The sequence below is a fragment of the Equus quagga genome, chromosome 14 (assembly GCF_021613505.1).
Source record: "Equus quagga isolate Etosha38 chromosome 14, UCLA_HA_Equagga_1.0, whole genome shotgun sequence".
Taxonomy (NCBI): Eukaryota; Metazoa; Chordata; class Mammalia; order Perissodactyla; family Equidae; genus Equus; species Equus quagga.
The window spans coordinates 28,677,829-28,696,280 of record NC_060280.1 but is presented as its reverse complement, the minus strand read 5'-3'; the positions used below and the strand labels follow the sequence as shown (position 1 = coordinate 28,696,280).

Here is an 18,452-nt window from a genome sequence, read left to right as displayed (position 1 = left end):
TTTAAAGAATTCATTGATGTGGAGGGTAGTGGGGCAGGAAAGACAAACCATACAGAGTGATAAAAGCCACAACAGAGATATGCACAAGGCACTCAAGGGTGGGAACACAGATGAAGGACACCTGACCTGGTTTGGGGGCCAGGAAGCTTCTTGGAGGAAGACATCTAAAGGACAAGTAGGAGTTATTCAGGTAAAAGAGGGAGGTGAAAGTCATTCTAGGCAGAGGGAATGGCTTGTGCAAAGGCCTAGAAACAAGGCAAGAACAAGGGGCATTCAAGTTTGGCCAGCTGTCAATATGGCTAGGTTGCAGACCTAAAGGGAGGCAGTGAGAGAGATGGGATGAAAATGGGGGCCCTGAAAGGCTGTAATAGCAACTCATTATGGACTGAATGCTTGTGTCCCCTTAAAATTCATATGCTGAAGCACTAACCCTCAATGTGATGGTATTTGGAGCTTGGACCTTTGGGAGGTCATTAGGTTTAGTTGAGGTCACGAGGGTGGGGTCCCCATGATAGGATTAGTGTCCTTATAAGAAGAGGAAAAGAAACTAGAGTTCCACCCCCCGCCCCCACACACACACACATCGTCCTGCCATGTGCGGACACAGTGAGAAGTCTGTCTGCAAGTCAGGAAGAAGGCCCACACCAGGGAACCGAATCAACCAACACCTTGATCTTGGACTTCCCAGCCTCCAGAACAGTGAGAAACAAATTCCCGTTAGAGCCGCCCAGTCTATGGTACTTTGTTATGGCAGCCCAAGCTGACTAAGACACCACATTAAGGAGTATGGAGAATTCTGAGGGTAATGTGGAGCCGCCGAAGTGTTGGAAGTAGGGATGACTGACTACAGCGTAAAGAATGAATTAGTGGAGTGGACTCTGGTCGTAGGAAGATGAGGCTGTTGTCGCAACCCAGGCAAGAGTACCAGAAGTGGGAGCTGAGTGAATGGAATAGTAATAAAGTCAATAGACTTTGGAAAGATTCCATTTGGAAGGAGTAGTGAGAGAAGGGTAATGCTCACATGTTTTAAATAACATATAAATATCCTCAGTAATATTCCCAGCAAATCATTTTCTGGCCTCTAAACCAAACCACTTGGGTAGTAACAGACTCACCATCTCCAGCTCTGCCTAGGAGAGAGCTTTCTGATAATGATCAACGGCACAGATCTTGTAGCATTTATTGCTTTATCCACTTCTGTTATTTCTTAGACATATGCATGGGGAACTTAGGAGCCCCTCTGACAGCTTCCCACAGCCTGGTCTAACTCTGTTTACCTGTCTGACAGCCCTACTAGCCTGTAAGTCCCTTGCAGGTATGCACAGGGCCATGTTTACAATTGTATCTCTCGCCCTTAGCAAAGTGCCTGAACATTGCAAAATGAATGAATGAATGAATGAATGGATTTTTTAGTCAATTTTTAAAATTGTAGTAAAATGCACATAACAAAATTTGCCATCTTAAGCCTTTTAACTGTGCAGTTCAGTGGTATTAAGTACATTCATATTGTTGTGCAGCCGTCCATCCCCAGAACTCTTGTCATCTTGCAAAACTGAACCTCTATACCCATTAAACAATAACTCCTCATTTCCCCTCCCCCACAGCCCCTGGTGACCACCATTACACCTGTCTCTATGAATTTACTACCCTAGGTACCTCACATAAGTGGAATCATGTAGTATTTATCTTTTTGTGACTGGCTTCTTTCACTTAGCATAACGTCCTCAAGGTTCATCTTTGCTGTAGCATGTGTCAGAATTTCCTTCCTTTTAAAGGCTGAAAAATATTCCATTATATGTATACACCATGTTTTGCTTATCCATTCATTCATCAATAGATGCTTAGGTTGCTCTGCCTTTTGGCTATTGCGAATAATGCTGCTGCAAACACGGGTGTACAAATGTCTCTTCAAGACCCTGCTTTCCATTCTTTCAGGTATATACCCAGAAGGGGAATTGCTGGATCACATGGTAGTTCTATTTTTCAATTTTTGAGGAACTGCCATTCTTCATTCCCACCAACAGTGCACAAGGGTTCCAATTTCTCCACAACCTCACCAACACTTATTTTCCATTTTTAAAAATAACCATCGTAATGAGTACGAAGTGCCATCTCATTGTGGTTTTGATTTGCATTTACATAATGATTAGTGATTTTGAGCATCTTTTCATGTGCTTATTGGCCGTTTCTATATCTTCTTTGGAGAAATGTCTATTCAAGTCATTTGCCCATTTTTGAATTGGGTTGGGTTTTCTTCCCCCACATTCTTTTTTTTTTTTTTTTTTTTTTTGAGGAAGTTTAGCCCTGAGCAAAATCTGCCGCCAATCCTCCTCTTTTTTGTTGTTGTTGTTGAGGAAGAGTGGCCCTTAGCTAACATCCATGCCCATCTTCCTCTACTTTATATGTGGGATGCCTGCCACAGCTTGGCTTGACAAGCAGTGCGTAGGTCCACAACCGAACCAGCAAACCCCAGGCCACTGAAGTGGAACTTGTGAACTTAACCTCTGTGCCACCAGGCCAGCCCCTGAATTGGTTTTTTTGTTGTTATTGAGTTTTAGGAGTTCTCTATATATTCTGGATATTAATTCCTTATCAAATACGTGATTTGCAAATATTTTACCCCATTCTGTAGGTTGCCCTTTTACTCTGTTGATTGTGTCCTTTGATGCGCAGAAGTTATTTTCATGAACTCCAATTTGTCTATGTTTTCTTTTGTTGCCTGTGCCTTTGGTGTCACAGCCAAGAAATCAATGCCAAATCTCATATTGTGAAGCTTTTGCCCTGTGTTTTCTTCTAAGACTTTTATAGTTTTGTCTTTTATATTTAGGTCTTTGATCCATTTTGAGTTAGTTTTTGTATATATTATTAGGTAAGGGTGCAAGTTCATTGTAAAATGAATAAATTTTTAAAAGATAAAGAAAACCCCCTTCCTTGGGGCTGGCCCTGCGGCCCAGTGGTTAAGTTTGCATGCTCCACTTCCGGGGCCCGGGGTTTCGCCAGTTCGGATCCCAGGCGCAGACATGTCACCCCTTGTCAGGCCATGCTGAGGCAGCATCCCACATAGCACCAGAGGCACTCACAATTAGAATATACAACTATATACTGGAGGGCTTTGGGGAGAAGAAAAGAAGAAAGAAGAAGATTGGCAACAGTTGTTAGCTCAGGGGCCAATCTTTTAAAAAAAAAAAAACCCTTCCTAAAATATAGCTTTGCTGTTGGGAGCCCAAAATACTGACATCTATTTTTGCAGGGGTGGAAATCTCTTGAGTATATGAATATACGTCTGAATTCACGTAGAGGGAATGAGTATGGACCTTATAACAAATACCAAAATAAGAATCCCAGCTCTGATACTTACCAGCTATGTGACAAAGGTCAAATTCTTGGTCTCCCTGAGCCTCAGTTTCTTTATCTATAAAATATGGGTAATAATTTGGCAGACAGCAGAAGTCCACAGCTTTGTCAGCTAAAAGTAGTGAAATTTGTAGAAAAGAAACTGGATTTCCCATGCACTGTTGGTGGCAATGTAAGATAGTACAGCCACTTCAGAAAAATTTGATTTCTTAAAATGTTAAATATACGTCTACCATCTGATCCAGCCATCCTACTCCTAGATATATACCTAAAAGAAATGAAAGTATATGTCCACAAAAAGTCTTGTACATGAATTCCCGTAACAGCTTGATTCATAATTCAAAAAATGGAAATAATCCAAATGCCGATCAACTGGGGAGTAGACAGACAAAATGTTCTCTATCACTATGATGGAATACTGTTCAGCAATAAAAAAGGAGCAAACTACTGACACAAGCATTAACATGAATGAACCTCAAAAAACATTATGTTAAGTAAAAGAAGCCAGACACCAAAGACTACATTAATGTGAAAATTGTAGAAAATGCAAAACTGTAAAGACAAAAAGATCAGTGCTTATCTAGGGCTGGAGGTGAGAGAAGAAAATGACTGCAAACAAACACAATAGAACTTCTGCGGGTGGTGGAAGTATTTTAAAACTGGATTGTGGTAATTGTTGCACAATTATATAAATTTACTAAGAATTAAAATGCACACTTACCAATAGGTGAATTGTGTGGTATTTAAGTTGTACCTCAATAAGACTGTTGAAAGTGAAAAAGGGACTGTCCTAGTTCATAGCAGTACTATCGGAATAGACAAAAACTGGAAACAACTCAAACACCTATTGATAGTACAATGGATAAACTGGATATGTTCATACAATAGAATACTATAGAGCAATGAGAATTAAAGAACTACAACTTCATGTAACTTGGATGAATCTCACAAATACAATCTTGAGTGAAAGAAACAAAATAGTACTACTGTATAATTCCATTTATATAATGTTGAAGAACAGGTAAAACAAATGGTGTTAGAAATCAAAATAGTGGTTATTCTCTGAGTGGGAATATTGACTGGGAGGGAGCATGAAGGGTTGTTTCTGGGGTGTTAATAATGTTTCTTTTTTTTTAAATTTTCTAATTTTATTTCTTCAGCTTTATTGAAGTATAATTGACAAATAATGTTAATAATGTTTCTTGATGTGTGGTTATTACATGAGGATGTTCACTTTATGAAAGTTTATCAGGCTGTGCACTTAGGATTTATGCACTGTTCTATATGTATTTTATACTTCAATAAAAAGTTAGCTTTAAAAGTGCACTTATGGGCCAGCCCTGTGGCCTAGTAGTTAAGTTGGGAGCGCTCTGCTTCAGTGGCCCAGGTTTGGTTCCTGGGCACGTACCTACACCACTCGTCAGCTGCCATGCTCTGGCGGTGACCCACCTACAAAATAGAGGAAGACTGGCACAGATGTTAACTCAGGCCAAATCTTACTCAGAAAAAAAAAAAGTGCACTTAACTTGAAGAAGAGATCACTGGCGATCTCCAAGTAGTATGTGTGCGTGTCTGTGCACCTGTGTGTGTGTGTGTGTGTATGTGTATAGGGATGATGAGAGGAACTTGCCAGGCAGAGATCTGAGGAAGAGTGTTCCAGAAAAAGGGAGCAAGTAGTCCACAGGCCCTACGGGAATGAGCTTAGCATGTTCAAAGAACAAAAAGAAGGTTTGTGTGGCTGGTGTAAAGTGAATGAGGAGAGGAATGTGAGATCATTCGTTTATTCATTCATTAGACATGTAAGAGTTGTGCCAGAAGCTGAGAAGATAGTCAATTGTTTGGAAAGTTTGGCAGAAAAAGGAAGGAGAAAAAATAGCCTTTGTATAAGGTGTAGGAAAGTCTTGAGGGTTCCTTTGAATTTATACACACACACACACACACACACACACACAGTAAAAGGACAGAAATATTGAAGATGGGGGGAAAAGACTGCAGAAGCAAGGTCCTGGAGAAAACAGAAGAGTGTAGAATAATGAATACAGGTGGGAGGGATCGCTCTGGAAAGGATATGGGAAACCTAGAAATAAAATAGACGCATACAGGCAAAAATTTAGAAATGGAGAAAAGTAAAATGGAGGCATTCTCCAATCTTTTCATTGAAATTGGGAAATGGTCACATATGAGAGTAGGTTAGTGGGTCTGGAGAGTTATTTATAAGAAAGATGAATTTAAAAGCTCTTTTTTTCCTTAAAACATAATTTAATGAAGAAACTTGGATCCTCTGATGCACCCCTGACCCTGTTAGCTGTTCTCTGCCCTGCTGAGCTCTCCAGAGGGCAGCCCAGGCATTCTAAAGTATAAGGTGCCAGGCCTCTAGCAGGCTCCCCAGCACTGTCCCAGGGCCCTCGCACCATAGACATGCAGTTCCACATCAGGCACAGCCACCCACAGAGCAAGCTGCCCGCCAACACGGGTCTTGGAAATTCACAGAGAAAATATGCAAAGCAGGTTGTCCTCTACGTAGCTACAATCAGTTATGATACACAAAATATAACTTAAACACGTCAAGAAAGATGAACGCAAATACTTTGAGGAACTATTACAGCCAAGATTATTTCATGCTGTACCTTTACCATTTATTGGATATTACAGTAAGGGGCCTGAAGATAACACCATTTTCACCTTATGGAGATTATGGAGGACATTATGAACAATAAGAAAATTCATGCTTCATTGCCCAATTTTACTAGGGCTGACTGTCTAATAAGTTTTTTGGCATAAAAAGATACCAGTATGTTGATATTACAAATCAGTATAGATTATCAAATTTTTTCTTTTTGAAATTTGAGGAATGGTCACATCTTCTAACAATAAAACCAGTGGAAACGGCCATAGAGGCATGATGAGTGGTGTAGGCTGGTCAGATCACAAAAATGACATACAGATATACATTTTACCTGATAAATATACTATAGATAACATCACTGATTCAGGTCCTCAACTCCCTGGATCACCAGATGACAATGTGGTATGCAGTTTATATAACAAAGAATTTATTTATTTGACTGTATCAATATCTAATAACAATTTTATTCTCTGAAAGATTTTGTAATGAATTGAATGCAAGATGACTGGGTGATTCCTTTGAAATTCTATATTTCTTTCAATAGATGAGCACAACAATGTTGCAGAGCTTGCAAATATCCTTGAGATGGACTTTTTTCTGGTTAAGAATAATATCTTCGTGTATAACTGATTAGTCTTTGCCCATGAGGAGAGACACGTAATCAATGTGAATCCACTTCATTCATCATGGTGGAATGTTCCATCTGTAAACAGACTTAAAAATACTTTTGATCCACAAAAGATATTTCTATCACAGGATGGTGAGGAAAGTAGTTCCTGAACAAGAAGCTTTGTCAGCTCTGCTACTCATACAAATAGTCAAGATCCAGCGGACACAGCCAGGATAAGCAGTTTGGATCCGTCTACAGGACACACAAAGCATATTGCTTTCCTATTTGACTCACTTCTTACCTTTTTAATGATGGGAAATCTTTCATCAAACGTTGGCAAACTCTCACCTAAGTTTCTGGACAGCTTCCTTACAGGACTAGAAAAGGTTCAAAACACTGAAGAAGAAGTGAATACTGCAGAGATATTTTGATCAGGCACTTACTCTGAGAAACACAAAACTGTCTCTGCATCATAATAATGATATAGTTGCACAACTGCCTAGCCAGAACAACCCAATTATGGTTTTCTTCTGAATCTCTTACACTGTGAGAGCCGCCTTTTTGTTGTTGTTGTTGGGAAAGATTTGCCCTGAGCTAACATCTGTGCCAATCTTCCTCTATTTTGCCTGTGGGTCGCCACAACATGGCCACCAAGGAGTGGTGTAGGTCCACACCTGAGAACTGAACCCAGGCTGTCCAAGAGCATGCCCAACTTAACCACTAGGCCACAGGACCAGCCCTCATGTGAAAGCTTTCTTGATTTGGACCCTGCGACTTGCAGCAGAGTTCTAAACAAAAATTACACCTTGCTTGTTTCCGTGCCTCCTCTCACTAACGAATTCAGTCCATTGGCAATAGTACTCCTCAGAATATTAGGCCAGTTATCCAGAAGTCACTGCCCAGAAGTCAGATGCTCATTTTTTTTACTGTCCAAAGGTACAAGACTTTAAAAACCGTCAGATAAATTTCAGGGTTATTATTGAGCATTAGTAATGTTTTGAATTCATAATCCTGAAGTGATTCTTACTCCAGATTAGCTCATGATGTTGAATGATGGGATGAGAGAAACCTTTTCCATTTGGCAAAACAGAAGAAGGGGAATTTGCTTGTGTCAATATGCGTGTTGACAAAACACTGCAAATATCAAGGAGCAAAGTGGGCTTGCAGAGATTTCTGTGGATATGTCCCCATGTCTACGCTTCTAGTCAACAAACAAACAGAAAATTTGGTGGTGCTTCTGATGAGAAAGAACCTGCTTTAACTTCCGGCTCAGAGCAAATGAAAGTATAGAATCATTTGAAATGGTCATTGAGGAAGTAACGGCGGATTCAACAACAAAACAGAACTCGTGTTGCCACAACAGAAGCCAACCAGTTTCCTCTTGAGCTGTGCTTTCAAATTCCACTGTTTAGCTCTGACTTAAATCAGAAAGTTTGTAGAAAAACTGCTACACACAACCTAATTGAAGAAAGCCTTCAAAACTGAGACATTTCAGTAGAAAACCCTCCAGACGTCCTTTGTTCACTCATTCTAGGAAGGTGCTTCAACGCTGAATATTCACCCTGAGGCCAGATTTTTCAAGTTTGCTTAACTATCTTATACTGATATAGAAGTTCCATTTCTTGCAAAGAATGTAATAGCGATGGCATCTTATCAGAATGGAGTAGAGTGTCATCTTCCTCGCTTCTCGCTGCTAATCTTTATTTGCAATAACTTACTTGCATCATTTGTTATTCACCCTTGGTGTCTTTTTATCTTTCTTAAAATTAGCTTTATAGTGCCAGTCACTGAAAAGCATACTGCTGGTGCAGTATAATTTATACTTAAATGATGTTAAAATTGTGTTGTGTTGTAGTTTGGAAAACATTTAACATTGTCTGGAGTCTTGCTCATTATAGCATGCCCTAATGCAACAAGAAGCTGCTTTTTTTTTAATTGGCCCGCAGGTTGTTTCTTTCTTTCTTTTTTTTTAACAAAGAGCTTTTTAGCACTGTATTTTTGTCTTGAAGCAATCTGCACTTCATTTTATAAATCTAACGATAAACTTTATAGGCTTTATGATGACTGTTAACATTTATAAGCAGTCACTATGAATATTGTAATGGTGATTTTATGTGTTAGTTTATCAAACATAAATCTTGTTTAATTTTATGTTTTGTTCCTTACACTTTCGGGGATAACGGAAAGCAATTTAACTCTTCCTGTGACAAGACTTCTTAGTATTTAGAATAAAAAGAGCATAAAACAATAAACATCCAGTATTGAGAGACAGTATGATGAGGCATTAAGAATTCCTATGGGTATCTATAAATTATGTCTATCAGTTGAACCCTGTTGAAGGTATGCAAATGAGCATAGCTATATATAATTTAACCTTGTTTTATAAAGTCTTAACTCATAAAGATTCACTGATATTTCATGGGAAGTTTTGGAAAACACTCTTTTTTTTAATCCATTTAGAATTTATTCAAAGTGCAATAAGCAGCCCTTGATGTTATCATAATCCAATTTGCATTTTGTTTTTATTTTTTCTTTTTTTATAACAGCTTTATAGAAATATAACACACATACCATACAATTCATCCATTTAAAGAATACAATTTAATGGTTTTTAGTATACACAGAGTTGTGCAACCATCACCACAATCAATTTTGGAACATTTTTACCACCACCCCTTACCCTTTAGCTGTCATGTCCCATAGCCCCCATCCTCCCCAGCCCTCCTTTTTGTCTCCATAGATTTGCCTATTCTGGACATTTCAAAGAAATGGAAACATACAATATGTGGTGTTTTGTGACTGGCTTCTTTCACTTAGCACAATGTTTTCAAGATTCATTCATGTTGTGACATATATCAGTACTTCATTCCTTTTAATTACTGAATAATATTCCATGGTTTGGGTATACTATGTTTTATTTATTCATTCAACAACTGATGGACATTTGGGGTTATTTCCATTTTTGACAAACATCCTATTTTTAAACAATGTTTATTTGTAGACTTTCTCACTCAGTTTGGGTTTTTCTTTTCATAGAATCTTTACGGAAAAATAGAATTGTCCTATTTTGGTAGCAATGATTGTTGCATGCTATCACCTTGATTTAAGAATTTTTCTTTAGTTGCTATACCAACTGATATAAAGTCGAAGATGGTTGGAAACCAAGGATAGTGATCTCAGGTTCGAAGTACACATTACAAGCAGTAAGGCTGTGTCGGGTGATCTCTACTTCTCCCTTTTAAGTGTCCACACATCATCCTTTTTTAACAGTCCCTTGAATTTTGCTAGGGGTGAACAAACATCTCAAGGGTGTGTGGTCTTTGAAGTCCAGATTCTTTCCTATTTTGGCAATCAGGGTGACACTTCCACTTCTAGGACTTTGCTTCCACCCTGTTCTTCGTGTCTCCTCAAAGATCACTGACAAGTTCAGCAGTCTCACCCCAGATTTGCTGAGCACTCTGGGAATCCGTCATCACAGCGGGACATGGAAGCTCACGTGCAAAAACTAGACCAGCAGCGGATGGGAGACTCCGCCGTGTCAGAAATACTTTTCTGGCTTGACTTCTCAGTTTCGCTTTGCTACTGCTTCTGCCAGAACCATGTGCTCAGTGAGTTTTTCTTTCCTGCTGTAATCATACAGTCCCATTCCAGCTATAGTCTGCAACTGACGACTTCTGCTTGTGGACAACACGCAAAACAAAGGCATGGAGCCTGGCTGACCAGGGTTCCAGTCTCGGCCCACCACTTGCTGGCCGTGTGACCTTGGGCAGGTGATTCACCTCTTTGGGACTCATCTGTGAAACAGAGGTCACCACCGGCCTCGCAGGGTGTTGTGAAGTATCCACGCTGAACCTGACACATAGGAATTGCACTCAGCAAACGTTCGTCTCCCGGATCCTCCCAGGACACCTCTCAAGGCGCCTTCAACGGCAGCCCACGCAGCAGGGATTGGGCCTCGGCTATATGTCGGCCCAGGAGTGCTGTCATACTAACAACATAGGAAATAGCTGCCTGCTCTCGAAGAGCTTGCAAGGTATTCGGGGGGGGGGGGGGGGCCTGCTTCCGCCGCCTCAACTGTCCTCACAGCGGTCCTGGGAGGCCGACAGGGAGGGAAAAGGGAAGAAAGGGACAGAGGCTCTATGGGCGAACAGAGACCTATCTCCTCCTCCTCCCCAAAGGCACGTGCTCGTCCTGACCACAGGACCCAAGGTTGGTTGTTCACGTGTCTGTCACCCCCACAAGACCGCAGGCTACCTGACGACCCCCCAGGTCGGGTTCTTCTCCCGGGGCTGGGCACGCAGTGGGCCCGGGGCCTGTTGGGCCTTCTCACTCGCGGGGCGCCGGCCCGCTCGCTCGTCTACAAGTGGGAGCGGGAGCGTCACACTCGGTGCCCCTGTCCGCCAGGGCCGCAAGTCCCCCAGGTCCCCAAGGAAAAGGCCGGTGGGCGGCAGGAGAAGGCGGGAAGCCCAGCCGCACCCAACGGCCGTTGGCGCTTGCCCGCCACCTGCCGCTGCAGCCCAGATTGGCTCCTTCCTCTGCCAACGCGGCGGCTTTAGCCAATCGCCAGCGAGGCCGGTCGGGAGGCCCCGCCCCGCGGGAGCCAGCCCGCGCGCTCTAGGCCGTGGGGTGGTTTGCGGAGCCTGGGGTCGCGGATCCGCCGCGTGAAAGGAGGGAGTGTCCTTACACTCGAGACCCTGGGCCGCTGTTAGAAAGAGCGCTGGCGGGGCGGGGACAGGGGGGACAGAGGCTTGTGTGACCCTGGGTACCCTCTTCTTTCCGAGCGTCTGTCTTGCCATTTCCACAATGAGGTTGGCAGACCCGAGGCGGTGTGTGAGGCGGGGCGCAGGAGTGACCCTGGTGGGGAACAAAGAGGTAGACGCGGAGATCCGCCCGCCCGGCATGGGAGTGGAGGGAGGCGCGCGGAGAACTCTAGGCGTGACGGTCCCCGTGGAAAGGCAGAGGTTGGGAGGTCGCCACCCTCCTCGGAGCCCTGGGCCCCGCAAGCTCCGCCCCCTTCCCGCAGGCCACGCCCCCGAGACCTAAGTCGCGCCGCAGCCCGCGCAGAGTCCACTGCACGCCCGGCCCGCCGCGCCTTCCGACAGTCTGTCTGTGCTCGCTCGACGCGCCGTCCGCCCGCGCACCGACAGCTGCCCGCGCTCGTGTTCTCCTTGCGGCCCGGTGAGCCCGCGCCAGCCCGCCCCAGCCCTGCGCCCGCTACCCCGGCCCACGCTCTGCACTCTCTCATTTCCCTCCTCTCCTCCCAGCCTATTTTGTGTTTTTCCTGTCTGTTCTCTGTTCTTTTTCTTTCTTTATCTCTCTCTCACCTTTTTTCTATCTCCTTTTTGTTCTTTACCTCGCGTTCAACTGGCTGTAATTTAAGCCTACTCCCTCCCCTCGGCCAGGGGGCCCAGCCCTGCCTTGGCTGGGGGCCCCTCTGCACGTGTACGATGACCGGAACGACCGCTCCCTCCGCGGGCGGCTCCAGGCCATTCCCGGGGCTGTTCTTGCTGGGAGGAGGACTTGAGCTGCTTTGCCCGCCGCTGCAGGGCGCGCTCCCAGCCCCTCTTAACATCCGCGCAGCTCGGGTCTGGGTCCTAGTCAACTCAGCGAGTCTCTGACCCATCGGGACCCGCTCACAACACTCCCAACGGACCAGAATCTGCTGACTGTGTTGGGGGATGCTTCTCCAGAGCCCCGAGGGCACTAAAGCAGAACTCTGGAAGAGAACTGATGTGGGATACTAAGAGAGGAAGCAGATGGGGGAGGGAGGACTCCTGGCTTCCTGTCCCCCCTCCAGTGTGGTCACTTAATCAGTCCCGGCTGCCCTTGGTGAAATGGACCCTGTTCCCTCCCGCCACCCCCTCCCCACGCAAGGACTGAGTAGGCTTGTGTGCCTTGGGCAGGTGGCCCTTTCCTTGCTGATATGTGGTCCTTTAAGGCGAATTTCATTTTCTAAACTCTCCTCCTTTGCTTTCACCCACAGGACACATAGTATGACCATTAGGTGTTTCGTCTCCCAGCCATTTTCTATGGAAAACCAAGGAGATCGGGCCATGATAGCCACTGGCAGCTTTGAAGAAAGGGATGCCTTTAGAGAAGCTTGATCTTGGAGAACTCAGCGTGAGACCTTACTAAGCCAGGTAAGAGTCCAGTCTACAGGAGGTGTCTCGTGCTGCCTCCTAGCCCTTTGGTCTAGGGGCCGGGGTCAGGAAGACATTAGCACCACCACCCCAGTGAAGTCGCTCTTCAGAGTTTGCAAAGAACTTTCATATATCCCTGGTCTCATTCTGGCCATTAAGCTGACTCTGACAAACCAAGGAGGGTGGTCTCCATTATACAAAGGAGGAAATTGAAGCCCAGATGGTCCAGTGATTGGCCCTGTGTCACCCTGGGAGTCAGTGGCAGAGCTAAGACAGGAACCTATTGTTCTAACTACATATTATTGAGTCCAGCTTTGACTATCTCTGAGACTGAGATTAGTAATCAGGTGTATTTTTTTAACACTGAAACTGGTTATTTGCTGGGGACTGTAAAATATGATTAACTCTTTCTAGGCCTGTTTTACTTACTCTTCTTAGTAGGGTCTTTAGCTCAGGTGACTGTTGTCCCCATACCCACATCTCTGAAGGACCTGGGCAAACCCAAAGCAACATTCACAATGGCAGCTGAACCTCTATACATTCATCTTTGAGGTGGAGGAGGGCTGGGTCTTACTATTCTCTGGCCTTCACAACACTCTGCAACCCAGCTCAAGGTCAGGACATAATAGACTCATGTCATCATGTCTGACGGCCAGAAAAGGGACACCATTTGCCTGAACCCTCTCAGAACTATCATAGTGACAGAAGAGAACTGGGTTGGGTGTTGGACTTCCTCATGAGAGCCTTGCCTGTGCCTGGGGCTAAGAAAACAGGAGAGAAATGTTCTGGGCAGCAATACAAAGCAAATAGCATAAGCTTTGGAGCCTAAAAGATGTGGCTCTTACTAAGTTCCCTCATCTGTAACATGGAAGTAAGAGCAGCCACCTCAAAGGGCTGCTCTGAGGAGTAAGTGAGCTGATAGAGTGCCCCAGGCAGTGGAGTAGGGGAAGGTGTGGAACACTTCCTGGGAGATGGATGTGTCAGAGCAGGGAAGCTGGGGAGTCTAGAGCACCTTCATCAACCCATTCTGCCATTTGAATGCCAGTCTTCACTGAGCCTCCTGTGGGCCAGGTTCCAGGGAAACAATAAGGCTAGGCCCCACCCTTTAGGAGCTCTTGATGCAACTGAGTAGTAAGTAGCCTCTGGATTTCCCTGGTTGCCCCAGTCACCTGGGTGAGAAGCCCAGGAGGAAGAAGCTGGGTGAGCTGTTTGTTTCCATGGGTCTCTGTGTTCACAGCTGACTCCCACCACATCCTCCCTCTGCCAGCCAGCTCTGTCTTCCTGGCCCCAATGACAGGGGCAGCCAATCAGGCTGGGCTCAGAGCAGCTGCTCCTATGAAGTCAGAGAAGTGATCTCAGGGGAGAGAGAAGCAGGTCACCCTCCCCCATTGGGGTGCAGGGCTCACTTCCTCCTGAGGCAGCAGAGGAGGGCGTTGTTCCAACTCTGAGAACAAAATGGAGCTTTTGGTTTCCTCTGTCACTCTTCATAGCTCTGACCTGGACTTCCCCATCCCCACTGCTTTTACGGTGAAGATATAGATCCCCTATGTTGGAGGAGAAACTGTCCAGACAGGGAGACAGTTTTCCCTGCATCACACAGTAGGCCAGGCGGAGAGAGTCCAGTGACTATGCACTTACTCTCAGCCCCAAGAATTGTCCAGTGTCCTTCAAGGCACAGCTAAATTTTACCTTTTCTGATTACCCACTCTTCCTTACCTCTCTCCCGATGGAGTTAGTTGTTCCCTCCTCTGCATTTTGAGAGTACGTCCTGCAAGCCTGGAGTGCAGCTGGAATCACCTGCCTACCCCCTGTGCCTGGACAATAAGTCCCCTCTAGAGTAGACAACATTGTCTCCTGTGTCTGAACCAGTGCCCAGCAATGCTGTCGTGTTGAGTGACTAGCAAGCCCAAGCTGTGTGGGGGCTGGGGAAGAAAATTAGACTGATGGGCTGGGAGGGGACTGAATTGGACTTTTCTTTCCTTTTCTTCTAGACTTAGATAATTCCAGACCCATAGGGATCTCTCCTGCTTAAGAAATCCAGGGCATAAGCTTGTGGTTTTGTGCCTTTCAGGGCTTGATCTGGCTGAAACTTTTTCCCCACTTTGGCCTGTCCTCCAGACAGATCTGCAGAAGTAGGAATGTGGGTATGATCACTGAAATCTCTGCACTCAGCAGACAGGGCTGGGCCAGTGCCTGTTTGTGAGGCAGCACTGGATAGCCCTGATCCAGACTCTCCCTGAGTGAAAGGGAGGGAACTCCGCACAAGATATGGACTCCTCTGGCAGGAGTTGCCTCTCCAGCCCCTATTTGGGTTCCTCCAGGGAACTCACTCCTATTCCCCCTCACAGGGCTGCTCTGGTCCTTGCTTAGGGAGGTGGTGCTGTCAGGGAAGGTAAGGGTGAGGGGGTGAGCAGGGGTGCCTGGGGATACTGCTCCTCATCGGGCTTCTCTCTCCTTGGCTTAGATTCCGGCAGAGTTCCTCTATCTCGTCTTGTTGCTGATTGAAGGTGCCCCCTTCTCCAGTTTTTCTCCATCTCCTGGGAAATCGGCATCATGGTTGGGTTCAAGGCCACAGATGTGCCCCCTACTGCCACTGTGAAGTTCCTGGGGGCTGGCACAGCTGCCTGCATTGCAGATCTCATCACCTTTCCCCTGGATACTGCTAAAGTCCGGCTGCAGGTAAGGGGGGGAAGCCTGGGGGTCCTGATGGTGTCTGGTCTGCTCCCTTCCCAAGACACAGACTTGTCAAGGGCCAGTGGGGTGTTTGAGACTGTAAACTTTGGAGCATAGGGATGGCAGGAGATGGGGAGGGCAACCTTCCTATCCCTGTAACCACCGTTTCTTTGCCTTGTAGATCCAAGGAGAAAAGCAGGGGCCAGTGCGGGCTGCGGCCAGCGCCCAGTACCGCGGTGTGCTGGGAACCATCCTGACCATGGTGCGCACCGAGGGCCCCTGCAGCCTCTACAACGGGCTGGTCGCCGGCCTGCAGCGCCAGATGAGCTTTGCCTCTGTCCGCATTGGCCTCTATGACTCCGTCAAGCAGTTCTACACCAAGGGCTCTGAGCGTGAGTGTGGAGCTGGCCCATAGTCCCCTTGGCCTTTTCTTCTCAGTGATTGATCCTAGTTTACTATGCTGCAAAGCTCCTTTAGTCCCCAAGATCCCTAGGAGAATCAGAACTGAGAACTAGAAGGTGCCCTGATTCTCCTAACGATTCCTGAGCACCTGGGCTGTGCCAGGCTCTGAGCAGGGCATCATCCCATGAAGTCCTCACCACCACCTTGAGAAGAGTAGGTGGTGCCATCCTCATGTTAGAGATGAAGAGACTGAGGCTTGCCGCGGGGAGCAGACTTGGCCAAGGGCACACAATGGTGAGCTAGAAAACACACCCAGGACTTTTGCCTCCAAGGCCAGCACTCCTCCATTTCATCTCCTCGGCATGCCATGCCCACCCGCCATTTTACACATGTGGAAACAGAACCCAGATCAAAAGGTCACCTTTTTCCAAGATCACATGGCAGGGGGAAGAGATCTGGGATGAGAATCCAAGTCTTATGAGTCCCAGTCCTTGAGAAAGCCACTTCTCTCTGAGCCTTGTTTTGCACATTTGTCACGTGGAAATGATTCTCATTTCTCAGTGGTGTCGAGCAGGTTAAATGAAGTGAATGAAAATGCTTTATGAAGAAATCACTAACTCTCATTCTGTCCTACTCCTTGCTGTGTCCCAGTGCCTAGCAAGTAGTAGACACAGTGATACTTTGATGCGAGGAGTTATTAGAGCAAGAGCTAGTCTGGATCCTATTCCCAAAAAGCAAGAGGTTACAGTGACATGGTGATTTTGGTGGAGAGGCATGCCCAGCTGGCCGCTGACCCCCATGGTTCTCCCACAGATGCCGGCATCGGGAGCCGCCTCCTGGCAGGCAGTACCACAGGTGCCCTGGCTGTGGCTGTGGCCCAGCCCACAGATGTGGTAAAGGTCCGGTTCCAGGCTCAGGCCCGGGCTGGTGGTGGCCGGAGATATCAAAGCACCGTTGATGCCTACAAGACCATTGCCCGAGAGGAGGGGTTCCGGGGACTCTGGAAAGGTCTGTACCAGGTGTTTCTTTCTCCCCGTCTTCCTCTCCCCCCATTCCCTGGTCTCACATAGACACTGCTTCCTCCTGTAGGGACCTCTCCCAACGTTGCTCGTAATGCCATTGTCAACTGTGCCGAGCTCGTGACCTATGACCTCATCAAGGACGCCCTCCTGAAGGCCAACCTCATGACAGGTGAGTTAGGGTAGATGATGCTGGGTCTCGCCCTTCCTCCAACCAGAAATCAGGTGTAGGAATCTGTTTGCTTGAAGACCACATCTTTTCATCCTGTTTCCCCTCTGCTTGTGGAGCGAGTTTCTCTCTCCCATTTGCCATATTGAAGCCAACTGCGGCAAAGCTCTCATTTTACACATTGAGGCACTGAGGCTAGATTGGCAAAATGACTCCTAGGTCCTCAGGAGAGCTGGCTGGAGTCTCCGGCTCTCTAAAACCACGAGACCCCTAGCTACTTAAATAATCTCTCCCCTTATGGAATGATGGGGCAAGGAGTCCTGACTGCCTTGCCTACTTCTCCTCCTTGGCAGATGACCTTCCTTGCCACTTCACTTCCGCCTTCGGGGCGGGCTTCTGCACCACCATCATCGCCTCCCCTGTCGACGTGGTCAAGACGAGATATATGAACTCTGCCCTGGGCCAGTACAGCAGCGCTGGCCACTGTGCCCTTACCATGCTCCAGAAGGAGGGTCCCCGAGCCTTCTACAAAGGGTGAGCCTCTGACCCACCCCGCCCAATTCCAGGCCTCCTATCACTCAGTTGGGAGAGAACCACCTGGGACTGAGCAGCAACCAAGTATCAAACTATTTTTGATCCTGGCCCTGGTATTTCACTGGCATTCTCTCATGCTCTTAACTCCTTCCCAGAGTTGCTATCATCCCTACTTTATGGAGGTTTAAATGGAAGGGATTCTTGCTCACAGCCACACAGCTGTGAGGCTATTACCTGGGCCTTCCCAACCTCCTTTGAGACAAGCAGCTGGGTTGGATTGGATGCCAGGGCCCAGCAGGGTAAGTGGGAGGTGCCCCCTGTGACCTGTGTTTTCTCCCCTCTAGGTTCATGCCCTCCTTTCTCCGTTTGGGTTCCTGGAACGTGGTGATGTTCGTCACCTATGAGCAGCTGAAACGGGCCCTCATGGCTGCCTGCACTTCCCGGGAAGCTCCCTTTTGAGCCTCTCCTGCTGCTGACCTGACCACCGCTGGCTTTGCTTTGGCTTCAGCCAGGCCCTGCTTCCCTTTTCCTCCTCCTCTCCTCCCCTTCTCTCTCCCCCCACCCCTTCCTTCCTCTCCCTTTCCCACCACCTCCCTTCCCTCTCCCCACATTCTCATCCCTCTTCCGTACCCCATCTTCCATTGCCTCTCAGTCCTGGTGGAGTTGACCCCAACTGACCCTGTGGGAGGCCTGGCAACAGCCAGGATCCCAAGCCCTCAGTCCCCTGAAAAGTTCAGCCCAACTCTTCATCCTGCTCCCAGCCCAGCCCCACCAGCACATCACCCATAAAGCAACCTCAACCTTGGTGTCTCCTCCCTCTCTTGTAGCTGTTACCAGAGGTCTTGGTCGAATGGGCCCTTTTGATACCTGGTAGACAAGGGAGGAGCCACTTTGAAAGGAGTGTGTGGGCTACCTTCTACCCCTA

The 18,452-nt window shown here is 46.7% G+C and overlaps 2 protein-coding genes and 1 pseudogene across 2 annotated transcripts; 2 read left to right on the top strand and 1 right to left on the bottom strand.

The window, feature by feature from the left end:
• The first annotated feature begins 5,329 nt into the window (after positions 1–5,329).
• Positions 5,330–8,303, top strand: LOC124225550 (protein FAM91A1-like; annotated as a pseudogene).
• Positions 8,304–9,573: 1,270 nt separating this feature from the next.
• On the bottom strand, positions 9,574–11,491 carry LOC124225143 (uncharacterized). The gene is made up of 2 exons (XM_046637604.1): positions 10,845–11,491; positions 9,574–10,442 (listed from the first exon to the last, which is right to left on the bottom strand). The coding sequence occupies exons 1-2, from the start codon at positions 11,489–11,491 to the stop codon at positions 10,223–10,225; spliced, it is 867 nt and encodes a 288-aa protein (XP_046493560.1). The 3' UTR covers positions 9,574–10,222.
• A 148-nt stretch (positions 11,492–11,639) lies between these two features.
• On the top strand, positions 11,640–18,332 carry UCP2 (uncoupling protein 2). Its single transcript, XM_046637603.1, has 8 exons — positions 11,640–11,768; positions 12,574–12,730; positions 15,195–15,409; positions 15,585–15,795; positions 16,619–16,813; positions 16,895–16,996; positions 17,347–17,527; positions 17,872–18,332. Exons 3-8 carry the CDS (start codon positions 15,284–15,286, stop codon positions 17,984–17,986), a joined length of 930 nt encoding a protein of 309 aa, XP_046493559.1. The 5' UTR covers positions 11,640–11,768; positions 12,574–12,730; positions 15,195–15,283; the 3' UTR covers positions 17,987–18,332.
• Positions 18,333–18,452: the final 120 nt, after the last annotated feature.

Excerpts from the sequence above, each read along its gene's own strand:
- LOC124225143 (XM_046637604.1), bottom strand. The coding sequence starts at position 11,491 with ATGCCGGGCGGGCGGATCTCCGCGTCTACCTCTTTGTTCCCCACCAGG. Across the intron at positions 10,443-10,844 it reads CCGACCTGGGGGGTCGTCAG|GTTCAGCGTGGATACTTCAC; the intron begins GTAGCCTGCGGT and ends CCTATGTGTCAG.
- UCP2 (XM_046637603.1), top strand. The coding sequence starts at position 15,284 with ATGGTTGGGTTCAAGGCCACAGATGTGCCCCCTACTGCCACTGTGAAG. Across the intron at positions 15,796-16,618 it reads CTACACCAAGGGCTCTGAGC|ATGCCGGCATCGGGAGCCGC; the intron begins GTGAGTGTGGAG and ends GTTCTCCCACAG. Across the intron at positions 16,997-17,346 it reads GAAGGCCAACCTCATGACAG|ATGACCTTCCTTGCCACTTC; the intron begins GTGAGTTAGGGT and ends CCTCCTTGGCAG.